At 36.6% G+C, this 19,255-nt stretch overlaps 1 protein-coding gene across 2 annotated transcripts; it reads left to right on the top strand.

The window, feature by feature from the left end:
- The first annotated feature begins 10,639 nt into the window (after positions 1 to 10,639).
- LOC127439853 (T-box transcription factor TBX2b-like) lies at positions 10,640 to 18,521 on the top strand. Of its 2 annotated transcripts, none has more exons than XM_051696113.1 (7): positions 10,640 to 11,388; positions 12,110 to 12,377; positions 13,234 to 13,380; positions 14,143 to 14,219; positions 14,455 to 14,621; positions 15,381 to 15,979; positions 17,171 to 18,521. In XM_051696113.1, the coding sequence occupies exons 1-7, from the start codon at positions 11,033 to 11,035 to the stop codon at positions 17,609 to 17,611; spliced, it is 2,055 nt and encodes a 684-aa protein (XP_051552073.1). In that variant the 5' UTR covers positions 10,640 to 11,032; the 3' UTR covers positions 17,612 to 18,521. The 2 variants fall into 2 exon arrangements, with proteins under 2 accessions (XP_051552073.1, XP_051552072.1); XM_051696112.1 differs by having other exon boundaries at positions 14,443 to 14,621.
- The last annotated feature ends 734 nt before the right edge of the window (positions 18,522 to 19,255 follow it).

Here is a 19,255-nt window from a genome sequence, read left to right as displayed (position 1 = left end):
ACAGCTGGGGCACCATGGTGGGATTATTCTTTAAACAACATGACAAATCAGAGAGAGGAGGGGACGTAGAGGAAGCGCAGGGGCTTGTGGATGTGTGCTGCTGCCGAGGATGGCCAAATTGGGCTGGGGAAAGTCAAGAGTCGGCCCGGCGTTCCTCTCACTCACTTTTGACACTGGCACACAACTCGCTGATTAAGAGCCTCCTGTGTTTCCCTTTGATCTCAGGCTCAGTTTTTGAGCCTAATGCTGCCCGCCATGTATCTCTGTCACAGCGGCGCTTTCATTTGGGGCAATGTGTTCTGAATCAGAGAGGAGAGGGATCAGAGAGTGTGTGGATCTGATCTGAGACCAGATTTGTTTGGGTGTCTTAAAGCAATTAGGTTAAAAACTAGAGGATGGCTCTTTCCCTAGATCAGCAGTGCGCAGTGGCTCGGGTAGCTGGATGGGATGTATGCTCTGGTCTGTGTTGCAAAGATCTCAGATTACAAACAACAAAGTAATTTCGATATCATGTGAAAGCAGCAGGATTTATATCTGCCTGTACAGAAGTGAGAACAGAAAATGTAAGAGGATTATAGCTATACACCGGAACACTCTGAAGCCAGATCTTATCTGTGCATTCTAGTGTGCCATTGTTCTTGATGTTGTTTCTGCATCTATTTTCCTAGATTTTCCTAAGAAACTTTCATCAATGAATAGCACGAGGATGAAATTAGGCAAAGTGCATTGCACATTTGTATTGCCAAAAAATCAAAGATGTCTGGATTCTCAACAACTATGTTTGTAAGCAATTATATTGTAAATTAACCAATTGTCTAACTGAGATTCTGCCTGAAATTTCAATAATGCTGTGTCCGCCTTTTAAGCTCTAACCCAGCAGACTGATGGGAATTTGGGAGAAGGAAAAAAGCAAATAGCTCCAATCCAATGTCTAAAAAGTCTCACAGTGTGGCTGTATTAGGCAACACAAAAAGGCTTTTAGGTCTTTAGTGGTGTTCATCAGCTTAAGTCCTTCAGTCTAATGAGCCACACTCACATTCCAGGGTGAGCTGGAGCTCGGAGTGGTACTGGGCCTGATCTTTGGCCGAGAAATTGATATCATTGCAGATTACAACCAATAAAGCCATACACAACACATATGCATGGGTGTCATTTGCCGTATGTGTGACGATGCATGTAAGTGTTCATAATAAGGAGGGAAGAATGTTTAATCAAGAGGATAAGACCGCATATCTTCATTATAGTGTGGTTTTATTACAAGACTCTCATTTTTCATTAAAATTTGGCCAATTTACATTTATTCATTTAGCAGATGCTTTTATCCAAAACAACTTACAAAATGAGGAAGGATACAACAAAAGTGATTCATCTTAAGGAGACAGTAACTCGAAAAGTGCTGCATTATAAAGTTTAAATTGCATCAGAAAAGTAGTAGTCAAGACAGAGATTAGACTGCAACAAGATTTTTGTTTTTTGTTGTTGGTTTTTTTTTTTTTTATGAGTGTGTGTTCAAGTGCTCACAGCAAGTTAAGCATGCTCACTTAAAAATGAAACCTGGTCTCTTACAATCACGTTATAATACTTACATTTTTGCAAAATGATTTTTACATTTCCTGGTGAAATGCACTTTGATGCTACTACAACAACACAAATCACACAAATTTGAAAGTAAAACGGTAGATTATTAATTCATAAACACTTAATTTTCACCTTTTCCTTCACATAATGCTATCTTATGACATCTAAACACTTTTACTACAGTGCATGACTTTTATATTTGCATTTGCATTTGCAGTTTGTTCAAAAGTGATTGAATTGCGCAGGAGCTCAGTTGACTGAACGTTGCACTTGAGATGCAAAGGACCATGGTACGAGTCCTAAAGAGCACGTAAGTAGACACGTGAGCTGAAAGTGTCACAGAAGCACTACAAAATAACATGGTTGCTTCAGAAATTGCACTTTTTTATGACATTATCCGTTAAGTTTATGTTTAAGGTTTAAGGTAAGTTGATTTTGTTGATTTAAAACTCAGTAGAGTTGAACCTTAAAAATGTAATCTGTTTTTAACCCTTGTGCGACCTTTTTGTCTTTTTCATTTTTGTTTTTTCGATCATTTTAGCTGTGTTAATGCCAACGGCATAAATTTTGCCAAAGGTGTGTATTTTGGGGGGAATTTTGATATTTCAACCTCAGTTCCTATAATACATCTATAATACACTGTGTACACAAAATAGTTACACTCAGGACCTTAAGGACAGAAATGTCTCCATTAAAACCCCTTAAAACTGCAATATTTGAATCATACATTCTATGATATTATGCTTTCATTCTGGAGCCCTGGCTTCAAAATTTAAAGTTTTTATATTTTCCACCAGATGGCGCCATTTTTCTCATGTTTAGCCTATGGAGCAAATACATACTTTTTTCCTATTTTTTTGTTTGCTGTATTATAGAGCACTGCAAGCCAGAGTGTGCTTTGTATGTGTGTACTGAGAAATGTGTGTGTGTGTGTGTGTGTGTGTGTGTGTCTGTGTGTGTGTGTGTGTGTGTGTGTGTGTGTGTGTGTGTGTGTGTGTGTGTAAAAAACAACAGTGGCATTATGTAAACAAACTGGCATTTAAAGGATTAAAATCCTGAAAATGAATAGATATTTGGTAGTTATGATCAGGACTGATGTTGGTTAAAAAATCTAAGTCAGTGAAAGTGGAAAATAATATTAATATATTACATTTTTATGGCAGTTTTATGACGTGGACATTTTTGTCCTCTAAGGTCCTGAGTGTGAGGGGTTTTTTTTTAAATCTGACACTGCACAAAAAATAATAATGCATCAAAATCAATGTTGTTGCTAATTATTGCCATATCCCAGAATGTGATAATCCAAAAAAAAAAAAAAGAAATCCCCCTTTTTTTTTTTTTTCATAAAAACAACAGTGGCATTATATAAACAAACTGCCATTTAAAGAGTTAAAATCCTGAATATGAATTAATATTTGATAGTTATGATCAGGACTGATGTTGGTTAAAAAAATAACTTATTGAAAGTGGAAAATAATATTAATGTATAATATTATTATGGCAGTTTTTGACACAGACATCCTCTAAGGACCTCTGAGTAACTTTTTTTTATTGACGCACAAGGGTTAATTTAATTTGCTACAAGGGTTGTAGCAAATTAATGCTTTTTATGCATTAATGCTTTTTATGACACTAGCGGTTAAGTTTAAGGTTTAGGGTAGAGAGGGATATTTTGTTGATATTAAACATGACAGAGCATTAACCTTAAAAACCTCACCTATTCAGACTGATCTCACAGTGAAATCAGAAACAGTAGGTTTACATTTCTTTAGCTGAAATCGGACTATGAATACCAAACATTGAAACACTGCCCCCAGTGGCCAAAGTGGTAAGTGTTGTTAGGCATATGGGTATGAGCTCCATTTTCCAGGGGCTCCATTTTTCCATTTGAAATGTCCACTAAGTGCGCCAAAGGTGAGTTGTGAAGTGAGTTGTTTTTAGCTGTACAGGCTTAAAAACAGTGAGGAGGATTGCATATTTTATAAACTGTACCCCCAAACCCAAACCCAAAACTAAACCTAACCATCAGTGGAGTAAAAATTTAATGTAAGAGGGGAAAATATAATCTCTGATTCGTGCAACACTGATTATGCAACACTATAATTTCCTTGTTTCAACTTGGGAACCAAACCTGGGTCTCCCACCCTGCTGATGCAACAAGATTCAGGTCACACCACAGGGGAATGTAAACACACTGGTGCCGATGCAAAAATGTCTGTTAGGAGATGTCATATGTCAGTGAGTTGGCATAATGTGGCCGATACTAGGGTACCAGAACTCTCAGAAACATCATGCCTACTTCCTGTGTGGTCATGTTGATCTGTTTGCAAGAAAATTTAACTCGCTTTACGCACCAGACGGTGGACATTTCACCTCAGAACTGGCATGATACATGTAATGAACCATGTAATATCATTTTGCAACTGGTTGAGTTTTTTTTTTTTTTTTTTTTGATGAAAGATTCTCTCACCTTGACAGAAATATTTAATGTCATGGACTGAATATAATGCATCTTTTTCTCATCTCTGGGAGTCCTAGTCCATCAGAGTCCTCCAAAACTTGTGTAACAATAACCTGCTCATCACTTCAGCACAGCCCTTTGTGCAATCCGAGCTGCCTATATGCAAGAAATAAAGTTTATCTCCAAGTGTTTGAACGAGATTTCTACTTTACTGTTTTGACCTTGCAATAACTCTATTGGACCCCAGGGTGACCTAACATAATGTCGAATGTGTCCCAGGTGTGGACTGTGACCGGAGAGGTGAAAGCAGCCAAGATTGATGGCCCCCTTCCTGTCTGCTCTCTGATGTTGTTAGAGATGGAGCTGGTCATGCAGGGGTTGGGGTGCGGCGGGATGTTAGTCAGACAATAGGTCTTGAATCTTGAATGGTGACTGAGGCAACACAGAACATCTTTCCTTTTCTTCATGTCATCTTGCTCCGATTTTCTGTCTTCTATCTCTATCACCCTCTCTCTTTTTCCAGTATGTCTTTAAATAGTCTCTGTACAATTTATTGTGGACAGTCAGGAAGGAGAAAAAGTGTTATGTGCTGGTCGTGAGCTGTAAAAGAAAACAAACAGCTTTACTAGTCTTGGAAGAAGAGAAGAGAAGAGAAGAGAAGAGAAGAGAAGAGAAGAGAAGAGAAGAGAAGAGAAGAGAAGATGCAAGTAATGTCGCATAACCTGTCCTCCACACCCCTCAAGTCAGCTCATCGTATGGCTTTAATTACGAGTTATTACCCAATATATTCAGGGAGCCATTCCTCTTGTGTGGGACCTCTGAGATCACTTCCTACTCCAGAAATGTATTGTCATACTCCTGTAGTCTCAGAGAGACAGACTGAGAGAAAATCCAATATCCCAAATATATGTATATGTGTGTACATGTAACTCAACAAACTTAAGCAGATAGTTCCATGTAACATTTGTTGGCAATACACTGAACATAATCTCTCTGACAGCATAGCATTTCTAAATCCTCCCTACAGTCTCACAGCCTAACCCAAGCTGAGATACCAGTGTTCGTATTAACCAGCCAGTGTTTCAGATATTTGTTAAAGAAGAACAAAAAAACATCTATAAGATGTAGAACATTCCCGAGAGAGGTGTAGTACTGGTGTGGGGAGAGAGTGACATGTGAAGTTAATACATTCATTTTATAATCCAGCCCAGAAGAGAGCTGACTCTCCCCCACACTCCCACCAGCCTTTGATCAGTGGCGAATCTCAACCCAGTGGCTGGCTGAAAGAATGACCTTTATAAGGCATCCCAAACATTTTTCGCCATGCTTGCCAACCAATGAAGATGACCAGATGGCCTAGGACATTTTTTACCATTGCTAGCTATACATCAGAATCATCAAGGAGCAAAATCATGTGTAATTTCTATCGTTATTGTAATCCAAATGTGTCATGAGAAAGAAGAAGAAGAAGAAAAAAACACGCTATTCAGATTAAAACAGCAACATGTTGCATGAATTTGTTACACAGCCTATTATCAATTGCTCTGATGCATCATGGCCCTGCTGTTTGAATAATTTCAAGATGGATAATATGTTTATAGTTTCAAGCTTATATTGTGTTGCTGGTTTTGTACTTTAAGAGATTGTCTGTGAGTCAAAATACAGTTTAGGGGAGCTATTGTAGAAATCACACTTGTAACCAAAATGACATTGTTTTGCATGGTTACCAAGGTGATGTCATCATAAAATATGAAGGACTTACCAGTTTTTGTATGGAAACACATTTTAATAGGTTTACTTGAAATCAAATCATGAGGTAATTCATTGTCTTGAAGCATTAGCCTATTTATAAGCGGAACCCATGACAAGGCAAATCAGACTTTTAGCTTCTTGCAATGCCAATCGATTTATAGGTATGCAAATCCACACACTGTAGACGAATGACGAATGACTGCAGATCAACAGGTATGTGATTATATCCCGTTAGATTATTTTTTACTTAGCTCATTTTTAAATAGGTGAGGAGATTAACCTAGAAAATGGAACGGTTCCAGTGGTCATTTTTTAAGCTTTTACATTCGTATGCAGGCCTGTTATTAAATATCAATCTATAATCAAAGTCAATTAAAGCTAATCAATACGTAGTTTATAGGCAGCTTTTTACGGACTTCTTCTGTGATCTTGAATAATATTCATTACAGTTTAAATTAATGAACATGTTATATTATTAGCATTTTTCCGTCTAAGCACATATGAAATCATGATTATTTATTCATTTATTTATTTGTATTTATTATTATTTGTTTATTTTTAAATAAAGGAAAATTTTAGTTTTTTTTTTTTTTTTTTTTTTTTTTTTTTTTCGTGCTAGACTTGTGATACAGCAAAACTTTATATTAGAATAAATAATGTCGGTCATGTGAATTCTGTTTTTATTTTTATTGTGTATCTTGAGGAATAAAGGGCAGAGCAGAGTTTCATAAGACCATCACAAAAGTGTACGTTTGTCAGACTATTTCTTGATTTGAAAACGTTAATTTGTGCCAACAGACGACCCTCTTTTGTTTTTGAATAAAATATCTGTCTGAACTTCGGTTCTTTTTATTATTTGTTATCAGAAATAAATGAATAGGAATACATGTAATTTTAATGATTAAATAATGCACATTTTAAAGAATAAATCTGTTATACATTCTTTTTGTAAACTATTATCTTTTTAGTTAAAAATTACAAACCTTGCCCGATCCTCGTCACAGAAAATAAAAAATAAAATAAAAAATAAAACAAATCTGTCTGGATTAATGTGGTTCTTCTTGTGACAGAAAACTTTTTAACCTATTAGGCAATCACTTTACCTGTTAGGGAGCTCATTTGTGTTAACAATTAGTACAGAAACTAATTCCAAAACTAATCAGTAACGGCAAAGTCTGTTCAATTGTTCACAATTATCAATAACATATCAAGCATTTGACAAAACCTGGAATTAAGATGGTTCAGAATGGATGAATGAAACATAGGCCTATCTACATTACGCACAGTGTTTACATTCTGTGTGCTGTTGGCCTATCTGAGTTGTATGTTTGAAAAGCGTGTTTGAATTTACAAAGAACAAGAAGCAGCAATGCTACATCAAATGATCAAAAATGACTCTTAATCACTTGAATATTCTGAAATGGAAAGTTACAACTTAGATCCTTGACCAAGTTTTATATTATAAGCAGATATATATATATATATATATATATATATATATATATATATATATATATATATATATATATATATATATATCTGAATGAAAAATCTTCTTTTGTCTTTAAGATTAAGCCTTTCTCTCTGCTCTCAAGGAAAGAACACGCATGTGAAAAATAAATACCTAATATTTAAGAAAACAATGTTTTGAATTATGATGTGATGTTCGAGTTTCTATTGTCTATAATATATGTCACTCCTTCCTTGGGTTGTTTTATGAAGAGCTCGTCTCCCCTGCCGCGTTATCGGGAGGGCTGACAGTAATTCAAAGCAAATTATCAGAAAACACCAGATTACTCTCTGTTTACTCGATGTGTAGGACATTGTAACCCTTGAACGTACGTTGCAAACTCAAGTGCCCAAAAGTGTATAAGGTGACTAGGCGCTTTGACCTATTTTGGCGCCCCCATCTGATGTACACCTTTGCTCAGAGACAAAGTCTATCTGACGCTTCAATTCTTAAAAAGGATATAGATTTATTTATAATTATTATTATTATTATTATTATTATTATTTCATTAAAAAAAGAATGCTATTAAACTGCATTTCACATTTCGGCTATATGACCACATGCAAAAAAAAAAAAAAAAAAAAAATATTTTTTTTTTTTTAAATAATAATAATAATAAAAATGCGTTACTAAAAGTGTCTAGTTTGCACTCTTGTTAAAAACCTTTGAGATGAACTACAATTTTACATGCACATTTAACATGCTTTGCTTATGATGGTCAGAATATGCACCTACAGCGACGGAAGCACTAAAGGAAAACAGAGGAGAGTGCTTGAAGGAGGGGTTCTTCTGGGCTGTTCTTGGACTGGAGAAATATGAAGAACTTTGACAGGTCCTAAACGGTCTGGCGCCAAGAACTTGATCCACGGGATAAATTCTGCGAAGCACATTTTGGTGATGCTTCGAAATGATTGCTTAGGCTTCCAAAACCTTTTTGAAAAGAACCAAATAACCGCTTTGGAAATATAGGATAAATAACTTCTTTTAAAAATATATTCCTCTTTTTGTTTTTCTTTCATATATTTATTTAACCCATTTGCACGTTTGAATGAAAGCGTGCTCTATAACACCTGCAAAACAGCACAGACAACTGTGGGGAATTCTGCGTACCGGTTAATTTACTAGAACAAATTAATGAGTTGGAGCTCAGTACATGGATCTTTGTTTATATAATTAACGTCATGAGTATATACATGGCAAAATCGTTAAGTTTCTTCACTTGGGGTCTGTGCATGCCTCTCTTCGGATTCAGGATGAAGTAGACTATAGAAACAGAAGTTAACGGTGGTTATTGCTGATCTGAGGTGACAACACTTTCAATTTTGTACTTGATTTACAAATATCCTCAAAATTCTCTTGACATACTTAGACCAGATAGACGAAAATGTTTTGTGTGTAGGTAATCCGTGTATTTTATTTGATGTTGTCACTTACATTTAACATTGCAAAATTACATTTCTAGCTATGTAATGCAAACTGATGATACATTTCTAAAATGATCATAAAGATTTACACAAGAAGTAGCCTAGCAATTAAAAAAGTATATATATATATATATATATATATATATATATATATATATATATATATATATATATATATATATATATATACACACACACACACACACACACACACACACACACACATAATGTAGGCTATATAACATATAGGCCTATATAAAACATGACAATTAAAGTTCAGCAATGATTTAAACTTAGAATAAAGTTAACAATTACATAGACAGTTAATTAAATACTGTTATCTGTTACGTCTACAGTATGAGGAATCTAAAAATCCACCTGTGTTCATCCTTTATTTAACTTTGGATACTTGAAGCTTGCTCACATAATAAAATAGGCTAGATGTCTTACCAAAGACGCATGGTATGTGGGTTGTAAATGTCGATAGAGAATTATCCAAAACAAAATGTTGATTACTCCTTCTTCTTTTGTGAGATATCTTTTCGTAAACCCTCGACTGAAAATCCCGGAGATTCACCCGTAACTGTGGGGAGTGGGGTAGTGTGTGTGTGTGTGTGTGTGTGGGGGGGGGGGGTTGCTCTTGAGTATGAAGTCATCTCTGGGGTCTATCGTCAGTATTTCGGACAATGAAAAGAGTTAATTGAATGAGGCAAATTAAATAGGTACATTTCCTGATGACATTGCATGTCTGAATCTCTAAACAAAAACTAACAATGTGTGAGATCAATGTAATTGTCCTTTGATTTTACTATTTAAGAATTGTCAAAGTATTCAAAGAGTTAAATATCGATTCAAATACACATAGTAAATCTTATATGGGGTCAAATTAATTGCCGAATGCAGAAATAGGCTGCCACAAGGAAAACGTATTGTTTGCATTTTTCTCATCCTGCACGCTTTAGGGAACATTGAGTGGATGGGTGCACGCTGTTTGAGAATTTGGGGGTAAATATGAATTGACAGGGGTAGGTTCTTATTGTGGGACTCCAGCCGACTGGCGCCAAGCGCTCTTTAACAAACGGAGTCCCACTTAATCAAAGATCTGTTGACGAGCCTCTTAAAGGTACACGACTGCTTATGGAGCTTTGTTACTCTGCTGTACCCTGTCGGGCGACTTAACATGTGTGCTGGGGATAGTGATCGGATAAAACTGTGTAACATTCTTGCAGGGCTATGCAAAAAGCATTGGTTTGAAAAACTATGCGTGACCAGTACCTCATGATTCCTTCCAGTCCATACTCTGGACACATTCTCTAGCTGAAATCAATCTTCTTCTTTTTCTTGCTTTCAAATGATCCATACTTTTACGCGAGCATCCTTCTCCGTGTAACCAATTTTGTAGCGCTTGGAAAAATCACACCAATGTATCTGCTTCATAATGAGATTTGTTGTTGTTGTTGTTGTTGTTGTTGTTTTGCATTTATTATTGCACATAACGGCATTTGCGTGATGTGTGGATTGCCATTATCGCTCAAAACCGTACAAAATAGCGCCAATTTATTTAAAATACAATTTCAGATATGTCAGTCTCACACATAATTTCTAAATGATATTTCTAATTTGCTTAATGTCTTAAAATTCGACATTCGGGCATTAAGATCAAGAGCGCACCCGGTCCTAAAACTCACGAAACACAAGCCGGGCAAAACGCTCTCTCAGCCGGCTGCCCACAGCCATATGACCGTTCCTCTGTTATGCGTTTGGGGGTGGGGTTCCCAGATCCGCACTCTGTCATTGGTTCATATTTTGTTCTGTTGACATGTTTTCTTACTGCAAATACTTCCGACACCTTCTAACCAACCCCCCCAACCCGTGCTGGAGCTGTCAAAACCACGCCTATGGAGCTCCACAATTGGTCCAGAATGCGTAAAATCTGCAATCAAGACGGTTTGGTTCATTAGTGCGGGGATCCAGTGAGACGGGACATGTAAGACAGACCCAGTAGCACAGCGGTCACGACTTTCGCATCCTTATTCCCGAAGCTGCTTTCGTTTCTATAGTGACTTGGACAGAAGGACCACAGTAAATCTACACAGAAGTGTCAATGATGTTCTTTTGAAGGATATTATCGTTGTGCTGCAATCGGGTAATCATAAGCGGGAGTGACATTAACTTGCCAGTCTTCTACAACTTCTGTGAAACCAGCACTCTGTCGATCAGTTGTAAGAGTTTCTGTTGGACTTGCGCGAGTTACCGGCGCTGCTATTTCAGAATATTATACTTTCATCTTGCTTTTTGGATGCACCGATGAGAGATCCAGTTTTCACAGCGAACGCTATGGCTTATCACCCCTTTCACGCGCACAGGCCGGCAGACTTCCCTATGTCAGCTTTCCTTGCTGCGGCTCAACCCTCGTTTTTCCCAGCGCTCACTTTACCGCCGGGTCTCAGTAAACCGCTGGCGGATCATGCGCTCTCAGGCGCGGCTGAGGCTGGACTACACGCGGCGCTGGGTCATCACCATCAGGCTCATCTCCGCTCCTTTAAGAGTCTAGAGCCAGAAGAGGACGTTGAAGACGATCCTAAAGTTACATTAGAGGCTAAGGAGCTTTGGGATCAATTCCACAAAATCGGGACCGAAATGGTCATCACTAAATCAGGAAGGTAATGCATTTTTTTTTTTTTTTTTTTTTTCGTAGGACATTAACTTGGTAATATTTATGCGGTTACCTACATTCACACTGAACAAGTTTTGTAGCTATGTTTCAGAATGGAAAATAAATACAAATATTGAAACTGAAATAAAATATTGTTCGATGGGAATTATGCTTTAGATCGCTCACATTGCAACGAAAGTAGGCTATAAACGGAGTCACAAGGAGCCGTCTTTTTCTACATATTTAATATCAGCAGTGCAATAACATTCACATTTGTCCATATCTGTTATAATGTGTCTTAACGAGACTGCGCTATATGAGGGACACAACAATAACAAAAGGCTTCAGTTTACTGTGTCAAGATCACAGCTGAATTTGCTGTTATTTTGGGATCAGTAGGCCTAGTTGAAATTTCTAAGAAAAGAACTGACGTTATCGCATCATTAAGGCATATCATTTGAATGAAAATATCCTCGTGAAATATACACCAACAATTTTGCGAGAATATCGTATTTGCACGAAGGTGCAATAGCCTGTTTACTTACTGTGCCAAACGAGGTAGACATGGAGGATATATATTTGTGGTAAAATTACTGAAACCTTACAGCTAAATTAGCCTATAGCTTATCTCTTCATATTTAATTTCTTTTGCAATGTCAAATAAATATTTTCATGAAGGAAATCGGACCTATATATATATATATATATGATATCTGTTCCGTCCACAGGAGAATGTTTCCTCCTTTTAAAGTCCGCGTGAACGGCCTGGACAAAAAAGCCAAGTATATACTTTTGATGGATATTGTTGCTGCAGACGACTGTCGGTACAAATTTCACAACTCTCGATGGATGGTCGCAGGAAAGGCCGATCCGGAGATGCCCAAACGAATGTACATTCACCCGGATAGCCCGGCCACGGGTGAACAGTGGATGGCAAAGCCTGTTGCATTCAATAAACTCAAACTGACCAACAATATTTCGGATAAACATGGATTTGTAAGTTACATTAACTTTCATTCAATTCTGCTATGGAAACGTCTGTATGTACATGCATTTTTGTAATAGAAATAACTATATTAGGCTTATGTTATTTCCAGCCATTGGTAGGAGGCCTATGGCACGGAAAGGAGATAACAAATAAAGTAAAAAAGGATTCAAATAAGGTTATCTAGTTGATCAAGAAATAAAGATGATTTCGAGAAGTCAAACACAGTTTGTGGGCCTCTTAAAATGTTTTCCCTTTTTTTTTTTTTTTTTTTTATTTATTTTTTTTTTTTATGAGAGGCATGTCTAACACTTTTTTTTTGAGGTGCAATGGAGGAATGTGCAGTAATTAGATTCCTAAAGTGTTTGTCGCCTAAATGAAGCATGAAAGATCCGGAGAGCAGTTTCCTTTACATTAAATGCCACGGGGAAAACCATGTCCCATCCACAGTGTGAGCCAAAGATATGTATGTTTTTTTGTTTTTTTTTTACCCTATAGGCTATGCTACTATTTATATCAAAATGCAAAACAGATGAATGGCATTTTAGATTTTTTTTTTTTTAATTATAATTATTATTTATTTTTTGTAATATAACTAATTAAATATATAGCTTAAATATACGTTTCAATATAGGCCTAAGCTACGTTTATTATTAGTGTAGAAGGCTGCTGAATGCCTGCTACTCTCATAAACCCCCACATTATCGCCACGATATAAGGAAAAGTCCTAATTAAATATCAAAGGTCTTAGCCAGTTGAATTGTACAGGTTTATTCAAATTTGTTACCACTAAAATATCTATTATACTGTGAATTCTATTGACATTATAACGGAGCAATAACAGAACTACTGTTTTCTACCTTTCAGACCATTCTAAACTCAATGCACAAGTACCAGCCCAGGTTTCATATCGTTAGAGCCAACGATATTCTGAAACTCCCATATAGCACCTTCAGGACATATGTATTTCCTGAGATGGATTTTATAGCTGTCACTGCATATCAGAACGACAAGGTAAGTTAATGTGAGCACGTAAAACGCAGTGATGAATAGGTCATCATTTTATTTAATGCATTGTTGTTGTTGTTGTTGTTGTTGTTGTCATTATGAATAATCATAAGCTGAGAGAGAAACGATTGCTAACTTGTTTATTATAGAGGTTTGTTTAGTATCTTCTATCACACACCCAGTATGTTCTCCTTTTTCGTCTTTTTCGTGAATATAGTTGGATTATTGGGATGACTGTAGGCTATACCGAGTCTGGTGGCTTTATGCGTTCTTAATTTTGCAGGCCAATCAAAGTTGATAAGGCCGTATGTAGGCTTATAACCTGAGATCCGTTAAACAATTGGATCTGCTTAACAATCAAGTGACCCCTAAATAATGCAAAAGAGAGAGAGAGAGAGAGAGAGAGGGGGGGGGGGGGGGGGGGGGGGGTGGAATAATAGCCTAATAATTAAAAAAGTCCATCTCCACAAGATGAAGCCACAATGGATTCGATTAAACAAACGAAAGTGTTATGACCAATCAGTTCAATGTAAGCTTGAATTAAACTAAAATGATCAAACGATGAAAGATACTGTTTACTAGGACATGTCGACATGGATCATTTGACTTGAGTTACTTGGGATCATTTGGGTCAAACCACTAATTAGTTCCAGAACAATTTGAGACTTATTCGTTTGAAAAACCTCGAGCGAGATTCAATTTGAATACTTATTTAAATGTTTAAATTAAAGTTTAAATGTCATAAACGTAATTTCACTCTTTTACTAGATCACACAACTGAAAATTGACAATAATCCTTTCGCAAAAGGATTTAGAGACACTGGAAATGGAAGAAGAGAAAAAAGGTAGGTAGCCTATTGTGTTTATGCTAACCGTTGTTCATTTGAAACTACGAATATGCGCAGAACCCACATTTATTTATAGTTAATTTTGTATTTGTGGTTACAAGGGTGTAGATTTGGCTTGAACATTGGGGGGGTTGCAGCGTGAAGCATTTACGTTTCCATTGATCATGGTATAAATGGGGGGGGGTTAACAGTGAACTATCTGACAGTAAACTAATTTCAGATTGGTTTTCAGAAAGCAGTTAGCCCTGCCCTCGATGCGTATGTATGATGATCAATGCAAAGCCGATAGAGATGGAGAAGATTCGGACGACTCATCCTGCGAACAAACTGCTGGGAGGGATTCAGTTCACTCACCGACTGGACCAGTATCAAGTCCACTTAAATTCAACAGATCCAGAGGTAAAACAAATGACTGTAAGGCCATTTGCAATTTTCTTTCTTTATATAATCCTTATGATAACTCACAAAGGTTTCAAGTAAATCGTTCATTTGAAATAAAACCTTGGGTTTCATTACTGGGTCAACACGACATTTTTTGACAACCCACTTTCTCATGACCAAGGCTACTTTCTGATTTCTTGCTTTTTTCTAGCTGCATGATTGTAGTGCAATTGGTGGGTTTTTCCAATCAGGAATTAGACTGTCAGTTGAGTCAGTAAGATATATTTATTCTAAAAATTAAAACATGTTACATATTGCAAATAAGTTACATGTTACATGTATGTAGTTGTTAAATTAGCTAAGAAAGGGGATGCCTACAAGCACAAGCATTTTAAAAAAGTCCCCCAGGTGCTGCTGGTTGTAGATTTGCTGTGTCCAAATAAACATGCTATGGGATGGCTAATTTTTCATCTGAGATCCTACAATTCATTACGAATTCATTAGGATTTTTTCTTCACATTTATTCTTTGCAAATTCCCAATGTTTCCAAAAAACAAAAGTCACCCTGTGCCATGGTTGAATTTTGGCACAGCAGAGGAACCCATTTTACCCATCCCTGTTTAATCAAAAGAAGTGATTAAACGGTTACAAGTTGATTTGTTATTACCAAAAGAGTGGATAAAACAATGTAAATATATTACAGGGACAATTGCTTTGATTTTATGTTTTATCAAAAGAAAATAAATCTAATGTGTTTAATATATTTCTGTGTTCCAGATGACAAAACCTGCAATGAAAGTGACCACGAACTTGACCAACACGATGACAGGTCGATCAGAGTTAGTAGTCCAAGCCAGGGACCACCATCACCATTCAGCCCGCGTTGTGAGGACAGAGTCAAGGACAGATCTAACCTAGAAAAGAAAGGGGACTATTCAAATTTAAGGAAAGAGAATGTCTTCAGTATGCAAAACCTGGAAAAGGACAAGGTGGAAAGCAGGAATATGAAAGAATCAGATACCTCCAAAAAGGATTTAGACTGTGTAGGCATAAGCACAGTCAAAGAAGGCTTTTCCCCTCTGATGGTTCAAACAGAGAGCCCGTCGCATTTTAGTGCAGGTCACTTGCAAAGTCTAGCCCTCTCTGGTTTACAAAATCAACATTTCTTTAACCCACTGAGTACAGGACAACCCCTCTTATTTCACCCTGGGCAGTTTGCTATGGCTCCTAGTGCTTTCTCAACCATGGGCATGGGACACTTTTTAGCCTCAATGTCTGGAGAAAGTGGACTAGAGAATGGCGGTCTCTCATCTCAGACTACCAGTTCACCAAATCCTTTCCCATTCCACTTATCACAACATATGCTTGCATCTCAGGTATGATGATTGTTTATGATATGCATTATCATAAAAAAAGTATTTCAAAACTAATTTCGAAATATTTGCTGACACTTGCATCTCCGCATAACACAGCGTCTGCAGTACAACACTTAGTAACACAATAAAGTACCCAATCATCACACTTAAAGGTATTTTCACTTTTACTTATGGAAATTGACACAATTTAAAGTAGCTCATGAGAAAATTTCTTAAATAAAAGCATTAAAATAGTATCAAATGTAAACTGCATAGGCTAAATAATGGCACAGAAGTCATTGTTGATTTATTCACGTGGTACCTTGGTCAAATGTAAATGGTAACCACATTTTGTTAACTTATGAACTGCTAAATTTTAGACATATGTTCTCCAGTTAAGGTGAGAGACTTTAACAAAGTTAAGGCACATCAGTATTTCGCAAAAATGTGTCAGATTAATTTATAGCAAAAAAAAAAAAAAAAAAAAAAAAAAAAAAAAGAAGAAGAAGACGACTAGATTAAAACTTACATTAACAGTCGCTTCTCTTTAAGATTCCCAAGTGGAGACACAACACACGCTGTCCGCGGTTCCGAATGATTTTGATTCAGATTCGCGAATCGATTCGCAAAATGAATCATTTAGACCGCTTTTGAGAACCGATTTGACCAATTCAAGAGAATCAAATTGAGCAAAAGATTCGACTCAAAAGATTTGTTTGTAAAAGTATAAATTTTCTCTTCAAAATGTAATGAAGTCGTGATATATTTATACTCGAATAAAGTTCAAATATGCAAAAAAAAAAAAAAAAAAAAAGTTATATCTCTGAGCGTCTCTAAGATAAAAGTGAATAATAAAGTAGTTTGCGAATCTCATTAAACTCTTTAGTTTTAACTATTTTAACATTTTGTGTCATAACTTCAAAATGTTAAGCGGTTATATCAATTCACAAATGAGTTCCGTCAGAACTGTAACAACATACTGAATTTGGAATCATGCCTAAACACAGGAAAAGAGTGTTTGTGTTTGGATATTGACAGAGAAAACTGTAATTATTGTATCACACAGCAAACGATTAGCCCTAGTTATTTGTCGATGCTGTTTACACGCTCAACTCTAAATCAACATAATGCAGCCTAATGTGTTGACTATTATTGTATTTATTAGCAAGTCAATTTTATTATGAATTAAAGAGCTTATTGTTTTACATTTAGGGTATTTCCATGCAACCTTTCGGGGGACTGCTACCATACCCGTACACATACATGGCGGCGGCGGCGGCTGCAGCAGCTTCTGCTCTCCCGGCCGGCAGTGCCGCGTCCTCCTTCAACAGGAACCCCTTTCTCAGCAGCACGAGGCCACGATTGCGATTCAGCCCCTATCAGATCCCGGTGTCTATTCCCCAGAGCTCCGGTCTGATCACCACCGGCTTAACAAGCACACTGAATACGGAGTCAGAGTCATCGAAATCAGGCAGCAGGGAGAGCAGTCCCATATCTGAGCACCAAAGCCATAAAACCAGAAGCAGCCAAAATACGGGATCACCCAAATCAACAGTGAAGGATTCCGTTAACGAACTGCAGAATATACAAAGAATGGTCAGTGGACTGGAGAAACACAGGGACATTCACCGAAGTGACCCTGATGTTATATAACACACCTATTGACTCTTTCTAAATGCATAATTTTGCTTAAAAAAATAAAAAAAAATAAATAAATAAATAAAAGTCAATGTTTGACGGTGACAAAGTTATGGCTCAGACATCCATGCGACATCCCTCATCGAGTAGGCCTAAAATATCAGGGGGGCCTATACCTGGATTTCATGGAAAAATGCAAGTTACCTTTCTCCGGATCTACAAGGCAAGCTGGCGGCGAATGACATATTTGAGGAATAAATTAAAATTTCTTAAGAAAAAGGTGCAGTATTTCATCTATGGACTGTTCATAATTTGAACCGGGTTATCATGTAAATCCTAAAAAAAAAAAAAAATAAAAAAAAAAAAGACTTCATCTCTGACAACATCTGAGGATGGTCGACGTTTAAGTTGCTCATGTCTGGGACCTATCTGTTTCTTATTATTTATAATAATAAAACTAAAACGCATATGTAAATAAGGTGAATTGATTACAGGAGACAGATTTTAATTTATTCAAAACTGTACATTGGTGTATAAATAGCATAGCCTATTAAGTCTCAATTTGTTACATTTATATATTCTTTCTCATTTACAACTTGGAACATTATCAAGCGCTTGAAACCCGAATGTTTTTTATTTTTATTTTATTTTTTTTAAGTTTGCAATATTCTGCCAGATATACACGAAGGAGAAGCCACTTCACTATAAATAAAAATGCATTTCAAGGCTATTTCACTTATTGATCATTTTAACACAGCGGTGGTCCATAGGCAGGGACAACTCAGGTTTATAATCTTGCATTGAGAAAATCATTGTGTAGTTTCTTTTAAGAGATCTATTTAAACATCTCGGTGCTGGATTTTCGGGTAAATGAACGATTTTGTTGCATTCTCTAAATTTCAATAAAACAAATGTGTTTATTGTTCGTTTGTATTATTTCATTTTTTTAATTTCTTTTTATTTTTATTTTTATTTTTTTTTGTAGTCTACCTTTTTCTAGTATAAATATGCAAACACTAAATGGGCAAACGAAAGCATTTCTAGAATACAAATTATGTAGATTGAAATTCAAAATACCTGCAGTAGGTAAAATTTGGCCGTTTTGGTTCTAAATTGGACCTGTTACAATTTGAAACCTTGTTCTTTCATGTGGAACTGATCTTGCGACTTTTTCTTGTAAATATAGGGATGCCGCGAGCATTTACCGTAAACGTCAGAACAACATACAGTGGCGTATTTTGCAACACGGATCGGGTTGGTATTTTCTGAAGATAACAGGTTAATCAGCTTATTCTGAGTACATTTACATTTATGCATTTGGCAGACGCTTTTATCCAAAGCGACTTACAGTGCGTTTATTACAGGGACAATCCCCCTGGAGTTAAGTGCCTTGTTCAAGGACACAATGGTGGTGACTGTGGGGTTCGAACCAGCAACCTTCTGATTAACAGTTATGTGTCTAAGCCCACTACACCACCACCACCAATGAGTAAATCTTTCTGCCTTTTTGCTCTTTGTGATTTAGCATTAGTTGTGATTGAAGCAGATCTCTTTACATGTGAACCATCTAAACAATGTCACCGTGCTCACTAAAATGCAATGCTTAGTTAAATTGACCATTCACGGGTTGTGTGTCGTTCTGAAGCCTGCAGCTAAAGC

The sequence above is a fragment of the Myxocyprinus asiaticus genome, chromosome 4, assembly GCF_019703515.2.
Source record: "Myxocyprinus asiaticus isolate MX2 ecotype Aquarium Trade chromosome 4, UBuf_Myxa_2, whole genome shotgun sequence".
Taxonomy (NCBI): Eukaryota; Metazoa; Chordata; class Actinopteri; order Cypriniformes; family Catostomidae; genus Myxocyprinus; species Myxocyprinus asiaticus.
Note: the sequence above shows the minus strand (reverse complement) of the source record. Positions and strands in the feature narration are given on the sequence as shown.